Raw genomic sequence first — 16420 nt, 5'->3', positions numbered from 1 at the left:
ACTATTATGTACATCGAAATGCGCATCTATTTTTATTATTAGCTAAAATATGGGAGAACTATTCAAAAGCATCATTCACAGAGCAACTCCAGTTTTGTCAAGAGTTTCAACGGAGATCGTCGTCTGTAGAAAGATGTAGTAGCTACTTGATCACTGGAAAAAAAGTATGCTTATTGGATTACATAGAAAATCCGGGTTTCAATGCTAGTTAGAACTGGAATCGTATTTAGGTATAATACAGCGATTATAAAAGTCAAACATCTGCGGGGTCAACGAAACAGTCTGCGCAATAACAGTCCGGTGTCGTCCGGTGTGACACCTTTTTTTAACAGGTTGTTATGGTATTTTTTGGGCGTTTCCAACACAGCCGAAAAACGATTGAATGTGTATAATTCAGTGTTAGTGATACTGAACTGACCGTGTACCACAGTCGTGTAAGAATTAGAAGTTTAATATTGGCTGATCGAGCATAATTAGTAAAGCTACAAATTGAATGATAAAAACATGAGAATAACGAGGAGGTGACGGTGTGGCGACAGGTCCCTCTTGATCAAAAATTGTTTTCTTGCATTTCGCTTGAAGTGTTTAAAGTTCAAATATGTTCGAATTTGATGGTTTACCCACAGAAAAAGTTGTGAGGTACAAAACAAAACAAGCCTAATCAGCAGTCGGTCGACGTATGAGATTTTTTCATGAACCCTTAATACTGAGAAAAAACGAAAATTGGAGAGAGAACACAGTTGCAGTCAACCGCATAGCTTAGGAATAATCTTACTCCATGACTACGTAACGATCAATGATATATCATTGATATATCAATGCCCCCAAATTGTCAAAAAGGAAGAACAGAGATGAATGTGTCCTACCTTTAAGCCTGGGAAATACAGTCATGCATCCACAGTTGCTCTATCCATCCGCTGAACAATTTCACCAGACGGGATATGGGGTAAAAAGGGTGTCCTCGTGAATACACCCACACTCGCATGGGCGTACACGAGGACATTTTAAAAAGAAAGGGGGAAAAGAGAGATCCGTCACTCGACTGACAATGCATTCTATTGCATTCCAATGCATGCTTTCTATCTAAAAAAAATAAAAAAATGTTTACGAATAAATATGATGAAGGAGAATACAAGTAACAAGTATAATTAAGTTAACATATAGTTGAACTAATTTGGCTGAGCTTTTTTAATTTTTAATTTAATTTCTTACCAGTGGGCATAAGCAACTGGCTAGGACTAGCAACAGCACGTACCATTTAGAGCTATCAGTCATTTCTTTGATGTCGCTTGTCCCGCGGCCCGTTCAAGTAAAAATAGCAAACGTGAGAACAAGCAATTTTCTTTTCTTGCGCAAAGGTCGGAGAGTGCACAAACAAATTATTGCTCTTTGTTTTCTTGTTTGTTTTGTATTACCTCCTGTTATTCGAAAACTTTCAGTGAGAATGGTTAATTTGCAGAATTTCTCAACAGCCACAACACGCTTGAGTCTTACACACGTCTTCGCCCTGTTATTATGTGTACTTCAAGTCTTCAAGCAAATTTAAATATGATAGCAAGAAAGTAAAAAGTCTCAGATCTAAATTACTGCAAAAGGAAAAGTGACGACGGTGCCACCTATGGCGAGGAAAATTAACGAATACATTTGTCGATTGTCGACTCTCGTTGCAATTCGTTGAAAATTTCCTCAAAATCACCAAATAATTAGTTAATTACTAAGCTTTATTTTCAAACTGAAGACTTTTTTAGCAACAGAAAATGTTTAAAAAAAATTAGATATGGCTTTAAAATAGTTTCGCATGAATCCAAGTTTGAACCACTATCCGGATAGTAGGCTATAGAAACATTGCTTACATTCTAATTTCTATTAGATCTCGGTAATTTTATAATCATGTATAATGTTAATACAATTTTCTTTTCTGGGGATATTTATAGTTTTAAAATACATTAAATAACTATTTTGTGGTTAAGGAATCACCGAATCAGTTCAAACTACTCCTACTAGAGCTATGGCAAGCTGTTCGAGCTACATTTAACGGAAAACGTTTATGTAATGGTATAACGCTAGCTGTAATGCTAAATCAAATTTTTTCAAATAGCTATGTGAAGGTTAAAGTAATAAATGCTCGAATAAATGATAATCACTATTCAGACTTAGCGCAATGTCACAATTAGATGATTCAAGCATATGTTGTACGCCCTTTTTTTAATCGAACTTCTACCTTATCTTGACGACTTATTCGTCATCTGGAGTGGGGAAAAAATTGTTAATTGTTTAACGTTATTGAAGGTATAGGCGCTAGTCAACGCCAAGGCACGTAGACCATGACATCGAAACACAACGAGCCCGTTCAAATGAACTAACTAAGCAGAATGATCTACTAACACAATTAGGTAAAGAATAGAATAGTGTAGAAACCGGAAATAGACAAAAAGGCACATTTTAAAGAAATCTAACAAGTGCCTTTTGGGGCTAGAACACTTATTACGGTCAATTATTCACAAGCTATGCCATTGTGATCTAGCGTCATAAAATTTTCAATTAAAACAAGAAACAACAATAAAAAGCTTAGAACTAAAAAACTTGGTACTCACATAATTTATCGGTAGTCTTGAATTTCAGTAATCTTTCCTCATTTTCCACCAATGGATGCGGTCTTGGAACAACGGTGAGGGACTAACCTGAAAGGAGAAAAGACATTTATTTCGAAGCCAATTATCAAACAAGGTTGTGGTGACGGTAAGCAATAAATCAAATCAAGAACCTGACTGTTTAAGGGAATGAACAAGTCAGATTTACAGGTAGCAGCCAATTAAAGGGCAAAGGGTTAACAAAAAAAAAAGAACCTTGTTGACCCTTTTACCTTGTTTTTCGTGGAAGGACAACCAGATGCTTCTTTTTCTGTCTGGCAGCAACAGTTCATTTCATGGGGCCTTGAGTAGTGCCAATACCAGTTTCTTTGACAAAGACTATGCGTTTTGTAATGAACCAGAAATTTGCGACCATGTCAGTCACAATCTCGACTTCAATCAAGTTATCAAACTCAACATGTAAGCGATGTAAGCAACAGCTGGGTTGCCTTTTGGTCAATTCCACACTTTTTCGCACCCATGTTGACATTCTTCTCACTGGCTTTTCTTCAAGACTGCTATTTTATTGCTGATGTGGAACTGTAAGCTAATCCCATGTGGATCGGAGATTGGATTTCTTCTTATTTTAAGCAAACTTTGTCTGGCAGTTCACATAGACCTGTAGGTGTTGCTCTCACTGAATGTCACTTCTCATGACATCGCTGGATTCTTCATGAGCCGAGGTTACTTCAACAGTGACATTGTAGGTCTGCAGAAAACGCCCAAAAAATTGAATGAAAAAACCCCCTTTCTCAAGGCTTTAGAGCTGAACGCCAGATCCCTCGCCATCTGGTGGGATAGCCAATGGCAATATTAATGAAGATTACACATATTTAGGTTTGGCATCTGTGTTGCCACATATAACCGGGATTTACGAAATCGATTGTTCACTAACGTCATATTGCCATTAGCTATCCCACCAGATGGCGAGCCTTGAGAAAGGGGGTTTTTTTCATTCAATTTTTTGGGCGTTTTTTGGCCAAGTGGACCGAGCATGGCATCCTCGTAGTCCCATAAGGCTGTACAAGAGTGCCAACTCCTTTACTCCTTGGTGCAGACGAACTTCCATCATTCCGTGAGAACTATGAAGGCATGAAGCGCTGTTGCCCTTCTACGAAACTCAGTAAATACCCGAAGAGATTCCGAGTGACTGTGGGGATTTTTAGTTTTGTTTGATTTTACACGAGCTCGACTGTATAAATAAGCAAAAATTATAAAATTGGAGACAGGATAATTAGATTTCATTTGGAGATTAAGTCTGTTTCGCCGCCCAGCCGCTAGAGGTGCCCTAAAACGGTAAAAGCAGCTGAATCCGACTCACAACTCACGAGTCATCCGGGATGACTCTGGCTGAATGACAAAAAAAAAGAATCCTAGCTATCCTAGCTTAATTGGGTTTGTTATCCATTTTTATCCAATCCACAAAGCTCACTAAGATAAAAAGTAGTTTGCAATTTGCTGAGTTTTGTTTGGTGCGCACGACCACGATTCGTGATTTTTTTTTACTTCACGTACATATCGATGAAAAAGTTTGATATTGTCGTCACGATGAAAAGTTGTAATTGCAACTGCAGACCAAAAAAACGACCATAAATGATAACAATGTAAAGGGGCAGGTAGAAGAATAGAATGCGCAAAAAACATTTTCATCATTTGTACGTTTTACACAGAAACAATCGGACTTAACAATTAAATCAAATTCCCATCACGTTATATACAAAGTACAATGCTTCCGAAACAGCCCAAAAATATTAGGGCGGGGTCTTGATTTCAGTCTCGGAAGTGTCCATGGTTAACTTATTGATTACATGCTGTGACAAACTCATTCAGGGGATGATAATCTTTTGTTCAAACACGTGGAATTCCATTTGATTATTACTACCAAAAAAACATTGGTCGAAAAGAATCCTATTTTCTTGGCCGAATATTTCAATGCCGTTCACCTCAAAGAGGCAAACCTAAGAAACTTTGGGTTCAAATTTTTTCAATTCTTCTTTAATGGAGCGAATCAACTCGATAGCCGGATCCGTGTCGCTTAAGCTGGGCCAAGTAGGATAAGATATCGAATGGATGTGAAGAGTTGGATGCTTCAATTGGCTCTTTGTCATCGGTCGTTGCGGTTCTGGGGTCGATTGACCGTTCGCACTCTCATTGGCGGATGATTCGTAATTCTTATTTGGAATGATGTGCTCGACATAATTCGATGATCCGATACGTTCCACTTGATCAGGCGTCGACCACGCCCGTCTGGGCTGGACAGTTTCTCGACCATTTCTCGCAGCCTGTCTGGTAGCTTCAAGAGCGACTGGAGCAGAAGAGATTTTCCTAGAACTGAATTTCGTTTGAATTATTTGATTGAACGGATCACAATTTACAGAATTTTGGTTGATTTTACCCAAAGACACCGACGGTCACCCTGGACGGAATCAGACTGCCTGGTCGCCATCCATAGTCGTCAGTCAGGACAACTAATTCCGGGGCTTCGTGGGTTAGTTTGTCATCATCAGGGGTGTCCGGTCGGCCACTGAAATCGGCCGATACTTCCTGAGTTTCCATTTCGACGGAAGCGCGGCTCTTCTGACGCCGCGGTTTTGCAACGGGTGGGTCCACCACCGAGACCCGCGATTCTTCTTCTTCTTCTTTATTGGCTTTCTCGGGTGACATGACGCCAGTCTTTGACGTTTTCTTCCGTTTGAGGCGGCGGGCCCCACGGCTGGGTTGGACGGGCTCTTCGCGAGATAGACGATATTCCATTCGGTCGAGGCTGCTTGTCGTGGAAGATCCGGAAACAATGGCCGAGAGACTACTGGAACTTTGGCGGTGCGCATTTCTTTCCGGAGCCGTTAGGGGCCGCAGCTGCCGTTTATTTTTGCGATGTTTCTTCGACGTACTGCGCGACTTTCTAATCCAAGGATCGGGATCCTTCTCGACTTCGGCTGGCGCCTTCGCCACCTATGATTGGAATTACATTACATCCATCTTCCCAAGTTCTTGTACAACAAACGAACAAAAGTCAGCTATAGCTACACATCCATCACGGAGCTCATCTAATCATAATATGAAAAAACACGCAACATGCAGTATATAAAGACATCAACACGATAACCGGAAGGCCTGTATGGAGCCCAAAACTTTTGGGTGTTCTCTTCTTTTCCTTCGATGATTGATTCAGTTACAATGGACGGCGTGACACGCTAGGGTTGTTATATAACGGTTTCATTTTTTTTTGTTACGCCCTGCTATAACTCCACACCCCCCCCCCTCTATAGCTGTTAAAATTAATGTATTTTTGTTTTGAAAAGGTATTTATGAAGCCGTGTGTAGGGGGCTAAAGTTTCTTCTTTTAATTTTGACGATATCATGACAATTGGCGTTTACAAATGATCTTCAAGTCATTTGGCACATGGATTAAAATGAGGATTTAGCCAACAGAAAGTCTGGGCTGATAGATGTCACACCAACTCACCAGTTTTGACACGATTTGTTTCGAAAACTTGCTGGCTTTGCTCCGACTAGCCCGGGAAGTCGATTCGGATTGGGGCAGTGGGGGAGACGAGTCCCCGACGGCGACATCTTTCTTATTAATCCGCTCGTTCTTCTTGCGGCCCATCAGGTAGATGAGGACGACGACTAGGATCACAAGGAAAACGACGGCTATGATGGTGCCGACGATCCAGTATTGGGTACTAGCACTGGCCGTAGCGGCCACGCTCGTCTCTTCCGCGCGGATGAAAGCTGCTCCCCGCCCAATAAAAAAAAGAAATGAATGAAAAATGTGTTTATGTTAATGACACTTGGGTTTCCCATTGTTTTGGTAATAAGGGAGAGTGAATTACGTTCGGCTTGGATGACGACCGAGTGGCACAACGCAACATCCTGTGTGTCGTTCACCGGCCGGTGACACAATTGACGCGTGACGTCGACTCTCCGCACCGCTCCGACCGCCAAATAAGGTTCGACTAGACGCGTGGTGACAGATCCTCCCATCAGCATTTGGTGATGCCAAGTCGACAGAGCGTAGATGACGTCGACATCTCCCAATCGACGGGTGATGTTGTGAATGATGACGTAGGCACGCGGCGAAACGGCCCCAACGGCGCTGGCGGTGCTGCTCCCGTTCCGTTGCTGCAGCAAGTCGGAATACATTTTGGCCAGCCGAGACTGGACGAGTTGGTGGAATCTGGGCCAAGTTTCATTCGAATCTGAGCGGATGACCGTTCGAATCCAATTTCGTGGCTGGAAGGCTTCAATTGGCCAGGTGATGGGAGGACTTGATGATTCCTTGAGGGGCGGAGTCGGGGTAATAATGGTCGTCGGAGATGTAGTGGCGACGGTCGGTTTGGGCGTGGATGGAGTCATGGTCACGACAGCCGTTTTATACACGGTTGTCGTGATCCAGTATGTCATTCCAGCGTCGGGATCATCACCGGAGCCGCTCCAGAAAAAGTTGGGCTCGTCCGGTTGCAATCCTTCGGCGGCGTTGCCAGAAGGGAATGGCGTGATCATGGAACTTTGGACAATATCATCGCCATCGACTGCTGTGACATCCACCAGTTCTACACACGGCATGTGCGGTGTCCGTCGACGGAAAATCAACAACAGGAAGCCCCCCACAAACAAAACAAAAAAAAAAAGAGAAAAAAAGACAAACAAAAAATGATGAACTATTTATAGGGGAAAAAGCATAAGCCCATCCAGGTTGACCGCGCCGGATGGGACACACAGCCAACTAACAACTCGGTGGTCGCCATGGCAACGCTACCGTCGTCTTTTGTGTTGTTGTTGGTCTTTGTGAACCAGATGACATTTAGAAAAAATCAAATTCCGAAACACAATTCTCTTTCGGAATGCCAATAATAACAGAGTTTTAACAAAAGTAATTCGGTTTGACTTACCAACATCCAATGAAGACGGCAAAACGGGAGCGGCTTGGGTGGACAAGGCCAACCACCCGACGGCCACCAGTCCGACTCGAAGGAATAGAAGAATGACTGGATTCATGACGGACCCATTTTTTGGTTTCGATTTATCCGCCGATTGTCCACCACCACCGAAACGACCACGATTCTCCGCACAAGTCACAAGTCGCCGTTGAACAACACCACCGAATACTAAAGGCCGCCGGGTATTTTGCGATTTTCGACCGAAGGAATGAAACCACTACTCGACAGGGGTGACACACCATGTCACTGGCATGCGGAGAGCCATCCGGTTGTGTGTTTGAAGCGCATCAGATCGAAACCCCCATAGACAAACTGAAGAGGGACGAGTGAGAGCAACGGGAAAAGGTAAATGAATCGATCTCTAAGAGCAGAACACACCTACTCTACTCCCCGTCCACCGGCGGCGGGCAGGTAAAAACAGGGCGTGGCCAATCATCAACATCACGTGATCCGACTGTGACGGGAACCCCGAAGTTTTTCGGTTGCGCGCGCGCGCTCGCCCGGCGCTCATCCCTGCAACTTGAATTCCTGACTTTTCTTTCCCTTCACCTGCTGATTGAGAATGGCTTTCTAAAAGTTTTCGACAGGCTTTTGTCATTTTTATGGCATTGACAACTCATCGAACGGACTCGTGTTGTATTCTCTCCTTTGGAAATTTATTAAAAAATCGAAACTTTCCCTCACGTATGGACAAAATGTCGGCCGTTTGTTCGGCGTGCCAATACAACGTGAATATTGATATTTCCGTGCACCGACAATGTGTGTAGTCGGGTTGTTTAACATGGTCATTGGTCAGAAAGTACTGTGATCACTGGGAAACCAAAAATAAAAAGAAACCACGAAAACATTGTGGTACAACAGAAAAAAAGATTCTACGTGGATTAGAAATATCGATCGTTCGTTATCAACGACGGGAAAGCCGGCCCTAATCAATCGAAAATCCGAATGATAAACTAAAACCGCGTGAGTGACTCGGTTGAGGGGGTGACAGAGAGCGCGTCTTATCGCTGGCTTGCGTGCCGGTTTGCTGCTCACCCCCTCAAAATGAATCAACTCCCAACGCACAAGTCTTTATATTGCTCTGTTCCTTTTTATTTCCTAGAATCTCTAATAAGAAGGAGTGATAATAAGTCATTATTTTAATCCCCCCCCTCTTCTTCCGGTCGTGTCGTAAGGATGTGTCAACTTGTTTAGTTAGCGATGCGTCGCTGGAGCGGATGTTGTCTCAAAGGATATTGGCAATGGGACTAAATAAAAGATGATAGTATAAGGCATTCGACTTTTGGTTTTACCAAAGGAACTCGCTGCGTAATCTTCGATGGGCTATCAGTTTTGTGTATAAGAGAAAGGCGTCGGTAAGAGCCGCCATTCAGTACAGTTTCGTTTTCCAGCTCGACCGTTGGTCAATCTTTACGAGGTCGTAAATAAATTACCGTAAACAAAATGGTGCATTGGCGACTCCTGCTACTCGTGGCGACCATCGCGGTTTGCGCAACCAGTAAGTCTACGTTCGTTATTCAACTAACGTCACCAATTATTTATCGCATTTTTATTAGTGTCGGTACGTTATCTGCAGAGCCATAAAACTGATTCCTTTCCGGCTAATGGCTATATGCACAATAGTAGAAAGATACACAATGATCATTTCAAATTAGCGCCCCCAAAAACAAAATTCCACTCACATTCGGAGTGCGGCATTTTCTACACATCAAACGTTAACGAAATTCCCTGGGAAAAGAAAAACATCTATGGGAAGATGTTCCTTTTTGTCCACCCTTAAAAAATAGCGCATCAAAGCAGTTCTTTTTCCCGTTTACCCTTTGTCGAGATTTTCCTTTTTCTTTTTTGTGAAGAGAGAAAAAAAAAGTAAACCAAACAGACGTGACTGCTGCAAAAGAAGCTTTCAACCGTGTGTGCATACACACACAGACACAGCGCTGGGCGGATATCCTGTCCGAAAGTCTTTTTTTTTTCCCACACACGCAAACATATACAACACACAGACACACAGGCACGCACAGAATAAATAGAATGATAGGAAGACTCACGCTATAAAATGTGGTTGTTTGTTTTGTTATACACCAACGCTTCTTTTTATTTCTTATATTCTTTGAAAATCTTTCCTGTTGCAGACGGAGAAGCTAAATCAACCGCATCCAGCAGGTCGACTGCAGCCGAAAGAACGGGTCGCTACAAGAGTTTGCTCACCGATTATTTCGCTCTGCCCAGACACCCGTATCTCAACGAAGTCAACTGGATTAACGCCCGTGCCGGAATCTTGTCGGAATTCGAAAAAATTCTCCACAATGTCCCCAACACCACCATGGAAATTCAGGACTTTCACACATCCATCAGCTTCGTGCCCAACATTGCGACCGAAATCAAAGGCAAAAATATCATTGTGACATTCGCTGGACGTAATCGAGGAAAAGCGGGAGACGAGATCCTAGTCATCGGCGCTCATTACGACTCGGATGCCTCCGTATTGATTAGTATCGATGACAACGGCTCCGGAGTAGTTGCCATGTTGGAAATAGCTCGCGGGCTGGCTGATGCCATAGTTAACCGCAAGGCTGTACTTGTTAATACCATCATGTTTGTCGCCTTTGACATCCAGAACGTAAGTAAACATCTTATCTAATCCTTAAAAAATACGAGACAAATTTTTAAACTATTTGTTCTTCTTAACAGGAGTTTAGCGATGGCATGGCCCAGATTGGTGGAAGTTCTTTTTTCGTCAAAGAAAAGTTGGCGACGATACTAGACTCGCAACCCAAACCGAGTTTCCTTGGCGCCATCATACTTGATTCAGTTATGAATTATAACAGCAGCGAGGGATCGCAAGTTCTTCCTAACGGATTTGAAAAGGTAAAAAAAAAAAATGGGTCTCGTATACGTCAAACGTTTCCTAACATTTTTGAAAATATTCCAATTACATAGTCATTTCCGGAAGCGTTCAGTCAAATCCAAGCAAATCTATACAAGGGCAACTATTTGGCAATGGTCACCAAGGAGAGACTCAGAAGCCTCCAACTGGATTACAGTATCGCGCAAGAGTGGAACCGAACTGACACGCAACAGCGATACCCTTTGTACCAACTAGAAATCCGCCGTACAGCTGCTTCACCGGCACTTTTCGAATTCTTAAAACAAGATCACGTTCCGTTTTGGAATTTTGAGAACAACCCACTTTCTGCTGTTCTTCTCACTGACACTAGTACGTATACATCTAAACCAAGGATGTCAATATCTATTACCGCCAAAAAGATTTACAATTTGATCATTTTCTTCACATTAAAAGGTAAATGGCGAGGAATTCAAAGGATGTGCGGAATAACCATTTGCAACAGCACTCAACTTTTAACCTCAGATCGACTTAACATGCTGGATCAAGTTGTAGTAACATTGGAACGATTTATCTCACAATCTCACTTGGATGGTGATTAACTTAAAATTTTTAATAAAGCTCAAAGAGCAAAAAGAATAAGTTGAAATTTTTGTTTTTTTTAAAAAAAGGTTCGGTATCGATCGACACAGGAAGTGGAACGTCCATTTACGCTAGCTTATCTGCCACCATTTTGACTGTTTTAATAGCTTATCTTATGTGAATTTCTTTCCGGCTCACAATTCATTAACCACTCTCGTAAATGTCTAACTACCGTCTTATCTAACATTATTTAGAACAATGTGAATTAGAATAATCTATTCTAATTCACAAAACCGACATCAATGTGCCAAATACATATATTTGTTTCACAAAAACTCGAAAAGAGATAAAAGAGTCTATTTCTTAACTTTCTTTTTGCCTCGTTGACTCTGGTTCTTGTGTTTCTTTTTCTTGTCGGGCTTTTCCTCATCCGCTTTTGCTTCATCATCGGCAGCGTCGAGTAGTCGTCGTTTCTCGCCGCTACAAAAGCAAAGAAAAAAGTTGGTTTAAACATCAATACTACAGAAAATAAATCAACGAATTTACCTTTTCAAGCTGACGATGCCTTTGGGATTTTTGGCCAACACGCTACTCCATTCATTCTCGCTGCCTTTAATTGTAAACTGCGAGAGGTCGTCTAGTTGCAGCTTTTTCAATTCTTCCATCTGCTTCTCCTTCAGTTTCTATAGACGGAATGATTTGTTATCTTCAACTTGTGTCAATATTGGATTTTAAAATCAATAAACACTTACTTTAGCGTCTTCGTCAAGTTCGTCTGATAAAGACTGGGCGAGAGGTTGAGCAAACGAAACCAAGTTTCGTCCCGAGTTGGATTCCAACGCAGCAGCCACATCTTGTTCGACAACTGAAGACAGATACTGCGACATCTTACGCATGGTTCGATTAAAAAGACCTAATAGTTGAGTGGTTGGGAGCTCGAGTTCGGTAGCTAATTCGTCAGCGGTCTTGTATTGCAATCCCAAGCCAATCAAAATAGCCTGAAATAGAAATAAAAAAGAGAAAAATGAATGGCAATTCAAAAAGAAGTTAGACAAATTGGCTTACGAGTTGAACGGCAGAAAAGTGCGTATCGCCCATCGAGCCCAAGCAATAAATTTTGCTAACGTTCGGCAACAAGTCCATGATAAGATGGTAGTCGGCCATATTGCGTGAATAGTACTCGAGCCTTTTAAGATCGTACTGACTCAATTGCATCTCTAATTCTTGTCGCGAAATATCTAAAACATTCAAATTGATAAGATTTTATTTTCTCTCACACATATGTCTTAAAAAATTAATAAATACCAGTATGACTTTCGCTGACAGATTTGTTGTGGAGAATGGCCAAGGCGAGAGCTGGGCTCATTTTTCTAAACTGGAATCCTAAGAGTGAGATAAAGCGACGACGGAAATCCAACCAAAAGGCTTGAAGCCACTGGTTATCCACTGGGACTGAATCTTCCAATTGGCCACGCAGAACCTTCAACATGATGCAAGAATGTTCGCCCGTAAGATCATTCGCCGTTTGCCTAGACAAAAATTCATCTTTAAAAATAACAGAAATATTTTCACTGATTTGAATCAATAATCGCTACCTGAGATAGACGGGAACATAACCAGCTTTCTTCCAAAATTTCAACAAAGGTCCAGTCAGACCAAAAGACGTGCCAAGGTAGTCTAGCCGTTCCGGTTTCCTTTCACTAAGTTTCAGCAAAAGTCGCAACTTTCGTGATTTTCCTTGATCCTTCCCGAGCTCGCCAACAGTCTCTTCGTTGACAATCTTGAGGCCTTTGTGTTCGGACTCTTCCGTTTCCTCCATGTTGATCATATTTCGCTCATAGTATTTTTCCAGCAACTCCAGTGCACGGCTACCATAACCCATGCCTTGGTAATCCGTGTGAGTGGCGATGCGGATGACGCGTGCTCCAGATAGTTTCGGGAAATCTTGATCAAGAAACTGCGTACCCACGGTCCAAGGGATTAAGTCACCAGACGATCTTTGTCCTCGAGCCAGTCCTTGCATGATGGATGCGCTTGAAATGTCACCCTCAAGGCAGACTTGAATGACGCAAAACACTTCATGCGTCTTGCCTCCTGATGACGCCAGAGGCCCGAGCAGACAGAAAAGATGATGCGCAGGTGCGTCAGAGAGCATTTGAAGATCATTGGGGGTGTTCTAAAATCAACAAGTTAAATGGCGTGGATTAAAAGATGCACGGGTAAAGAAAAGGTAGTCTGGTTTTACCTTGTAATGTGATGATACCATCAAGGACATGACACGCTGAAGGAAAGCTTCTGATGCTTTATCGTAGGAAAATAGCGCGTCCCTAAATTCCCATTTAGTACTCAGCAAATTAGAAACAAACAAACAAGTCATATTTAAATCAAGCTCACCTGTCCACATAGTAGAGGTCGCAATTCTCGGGTGATGGGCAACCTGCCGGCATAGGCGGAGCCAAAGTTGCGTCCAAACATAAAAGGTGATTCAGCCAAGCTTCACAAGCGTCCCCGTTCCGGTATCGAATAGATTCATCCAAAGTAATCTACATAAAAACGAACTAAAATTAACCAATAAATCCCAAAAAAATCCATTCTAAATAAACTCACCTCGGCTAAGCTTCGTCCCAGAAGTTTTGAATCGATCTCCTTGTGTTTAGTAGAAGCACCCATGGGTCGGCTTTGCACTCTCAGCTGTTCAATCAACTTGAGTGACAAAGATCGGCCTGTACCTTCATACCTAAAACACGGGCAATTATCAACTTGACGTGTACAGTTTTAATATTTCACAAGCGAGCCTACCCATTGACGGTGGATGCCATGAAAACCAGATAGGGCCCAAGCAGAGCTTTTACAAGTGGTAGAGGGATGGCTGCAGCTTCGTCAATCACGACCAGTTCAGCTTGGCCAAGTTTGGCTGCGTCTGTCGGATGGATATACTGGATGGTCTGTCGATGATCATGGAAAATATCTACTCGCACTACGGCTTTGTTGAATTCAGGATTGCTCGACTGCGTGATGCTGTAGTCTTCATGTTCGCTGTACTGAAGTGCATCAAAGCCTGAAATGTTGGGAATTAGAAAAATACTTTTCACAACTAGATCTCAAACAAGTCTCACCTTTGAAAATAAATTCAAAAAGAGTTTTCAGATTTTCCGGGCTAGGACTTGTGACAAATATGTTGGAGTAACCAAAGGCAACTGCAGCTGCCATCGACAGTCCTAATGCGGCTGATTTACCACGTCCACGAGCAGCCGTCAACGCCACTGTTGATCTCAATGTTTTTTCCGAAATGCACTCAACAAATTTGAGAACAGCTTTGGCCTGAAATGCGGTACTTCGTTAAATGCCGAGTTCATTGTTTTCTTTAATTGTGTTAAATTACCTGGTCAAGAGTGCAACAGCAGTTCAAAAGCGAACCAACAGGTTGAGTATCTTGCATACTAGCTTTCAGTTCTTTCAATTCTTCAACTGTTTCAACTGCAGGCATAGTCTTAATCTCGAAGGAATGAGACGAAACGGGCAAAATGTTGAGTTGATCGTCAACAACTAGGCAACGATTGCAAGAGGCCAAAGAAAGAATAAACCTAGAAATTAATAATATTTTTAGTTGTTTGCAGTGATAAAACATGTACAAGTTATCTTGGGTTTTTACCTTTCGTTAAATCGGCCAACCACGTCGTTGTGTGCTTCAGTCCTGTACCGCGCATGAATATCCATGGCCATAGTATGGAGCTGCTTAAGTGAGTTGATGGATCTCAACAAGAGAACAACCAGGCCTCCTCCCTCGACGGTTTCAATGGTCCTTGCTAGGATGTTGGGAGTCAAGGCCTCAAAATCCTGTGAAAACATACGGATAGTTTTACAATTTTTTAAAAAGTAGACACAAAAAATTAGACTAACCTGAAGAATACACATTCCAAATGTGTTACCCAGAATTTTATGTGTCTCTGCATAGTAACAGTACCGAATGTTGGTTGAAAGGATGAAAAGCTCAAACGGGTCATCTTCATTGATGTCAACTTTGCCTTGTTTTCTCTTTTGTTTCATCTGTTTCATTCGCTTCTGACGATGGCTGTAAGTATCCAAAAACATGTTTAAGCATCCCCATCTTTCAAAAATAAAAAAATGTAATACCTGCTAAAACCCAAGTCTTTCTTGTAACACCACAAGACATTGGGTCTTGATTTGATTGTCGTCTTTGATAAAATATTGTGTAGAATAACCGTCTTTAAAAAGAAACCAAAAAATAGTGTGTCACATGTTGTCTCTTCTCAAAAGAAACATGGTTAGTTTTATTATTTATACCTGATCCTGGGCTTTGTCACCGACAACTACAAACATGGATCGATGTCCCTGTTTTACTCCAGTTTCGATTAAGGTGCGAATCCTCTTATCCAACTCTTTGCGCACCATTTTTAGCAGAAATATTACAAATTGTTCGAGGAGACAGTCCCAATGTTTAAATCACAGACGTGTATGTCATGCTCGATCATAGAGGCCGCCATTAACTACTACCACACAAGCCCTGTCTCACCACTCGGACTACTGCTCTTTAATTCTCTTTCGCGGGCTCGCGGCTGGTGTAACAGTCAACTATTCTGTGGATGGAATGGATGCCTGGCCGTATTTCCCAGGCTTAAAGGTAGGAAAAAATTTTACCTCTATTCTTCCTTGTTGACTATTAAATCTATACTATTAATCGTTAGATACTTAGATAGTACTGAGTACGATTATTCCTGAGCTAGGCGGTGGACTGAAACTATTTTTCCTTAGCCTTTTTCGTTTACTCAGTCAGGGTTCATTAAACAACTCATTTGAACGACTGCAGATCAGGCTTGTTTTGTACCTAACAAATTTGTCTGTATGACACGTCTACGAACATCTACGGTGGAAAGACTTTATGTTTGTGTACGCTAATAATTTAAATTTTGATTGATTATTGCGTTGGTTTAATTGTTTCCGAGGCATTGAGCGTATTAGTGATCAAATTGTGAACACATTTCACGGTAGTGTAGGTTTTTTGAAAATATTAACGCTTTTCTCAGTTGAATCGCCTATTGTGTCGAAAAACATTTGACCGTCCCAACACCACCTCTTGTTGCAGATCAAATTGGGAGCCGAAGTAGTCCAAGTTTGCTTCCAGTACTTGTCAGGAGAAAGAGATGTTGTTGTGGGTCGAGTGGTAATGGGCCTGGCTGGTTTGACAGTTGTTGGTGGTGGTGGAGGCAGGAGTAGGTGGCGGCATTAGAGGCCGGACAGGAAGTGATGAAGGTGCTGGAAACGGTTGCGGATAGACAGGAACTGAAGGAGGAGCTGGAAGTGGTTGCAGAGGAACTGAAGGGAAAGGTCTAACGGGAAGTGATTGCGGAGGCCGGGTGGGAATTGGCGAAGGGTACGGAGGCAGAACAGGACGCTGGGCA

The 16420-nt window shown here is 42.2% G+C and overlaps 3 protein-coding genes across 3 annotated transcripts; 1 reads left to right on the top strand and 2 right to left on the bottom strand.

Moving 5' to 3' along the window:
• Nucleotides 1–4173: 4173 nt before the first annotated feature.
• LOC124198782 lies at nt 4174–8844 on the bottom strand. Its single transcript, XM_046594818.1, has 5 exons — nt 7526–8844; nt 6467–7186; nt 6097–6365; nt 5026–5582; nt 4174–4961 (listed from the first exon to the last, which is right to left on the bottom strand). The coding sequence occupies exons 1-5, from the start codon at nt 7629–7631 to the stop codon at nt 4589–4591; spliced, it is 2025 nt and encodes a 674-aa protein (XP_046450774.1). The 5' UTR covers nt 7632–8844; the 3' UTR covers nt 4174–4588.
• A 79-nt stretch (nt 8845–8923) lies between these two features.
• Nucleotides 8924–11343, top strand: LOC124198783. The gene is made up of 6 exons (XM_046594820.1): nt 8924–9071; nt 9706–10193; nt 10265–10441; nt 10514–10790; nt 10875–11012; nt 11090–11343. Exons 1-6 carry the CDS (start codon nt 9017–9019, stop codon nt 11179–11181), a joined length of 1227 nt encoding a protein of 408 aa, XP_046450776.1. The 5' UTR covers nt 8924–9016; the 3' UTR covers nt 11182–11343.
• On the bottom strand, nt 11302–15538 carry LOC124198781 (RNA cytidine acetyltransferase-like). Its single transcript, XM_046594817.1, has 16 exons — nt 15306–15538; nt 15135–15226; nt 14901–15072; nt 14653–14837; nt 14383–14584; nt 14117–14321; nt 13800–14058; nt 13608–13737; nt 13395–13543; nt 13246–13327; nt 12596–13176; nt 12306–12529; nt 12066–12238; nt 11753–11998; nt 11547–11683; nt 11302–11480 (listed from the first exon to the last, which is right to left on the bottom strand). Exons 1-16 carry the CDS (start codon nt 15411–15413, stop codon nt 11357–11359), a joined length of 3069 nt encoding a protein of 1022 aa, XP_046450773.1. The 5' UTR covers nt 15414–15538; the 3' UTR covers nt 11302–11356.
• Between the last annotated feature and the right edge of the window lie 882 nt (nt 15539–16420).

The sequence above is a fragment of the Daphnia pulex genome, chromosome 7 (assembly GCF_021134715.1).
Source record: "Daphnia pulex isolate KAP4 chromosome 7, ASM2113471v1".
NCBI classification, from domain to species: domain Eukaryota; kingdom Metazoa; phylum Arthropoda; class Branchiopoda; order Diplostraca; family Daphniidae; genus Daphnia; species Daphnia pulex.
The sequence above is the reverse complement of the archived record's forward strand: the minus strand, read 5'-3'. Positions and strand labels throughout refer to the sequence as shown.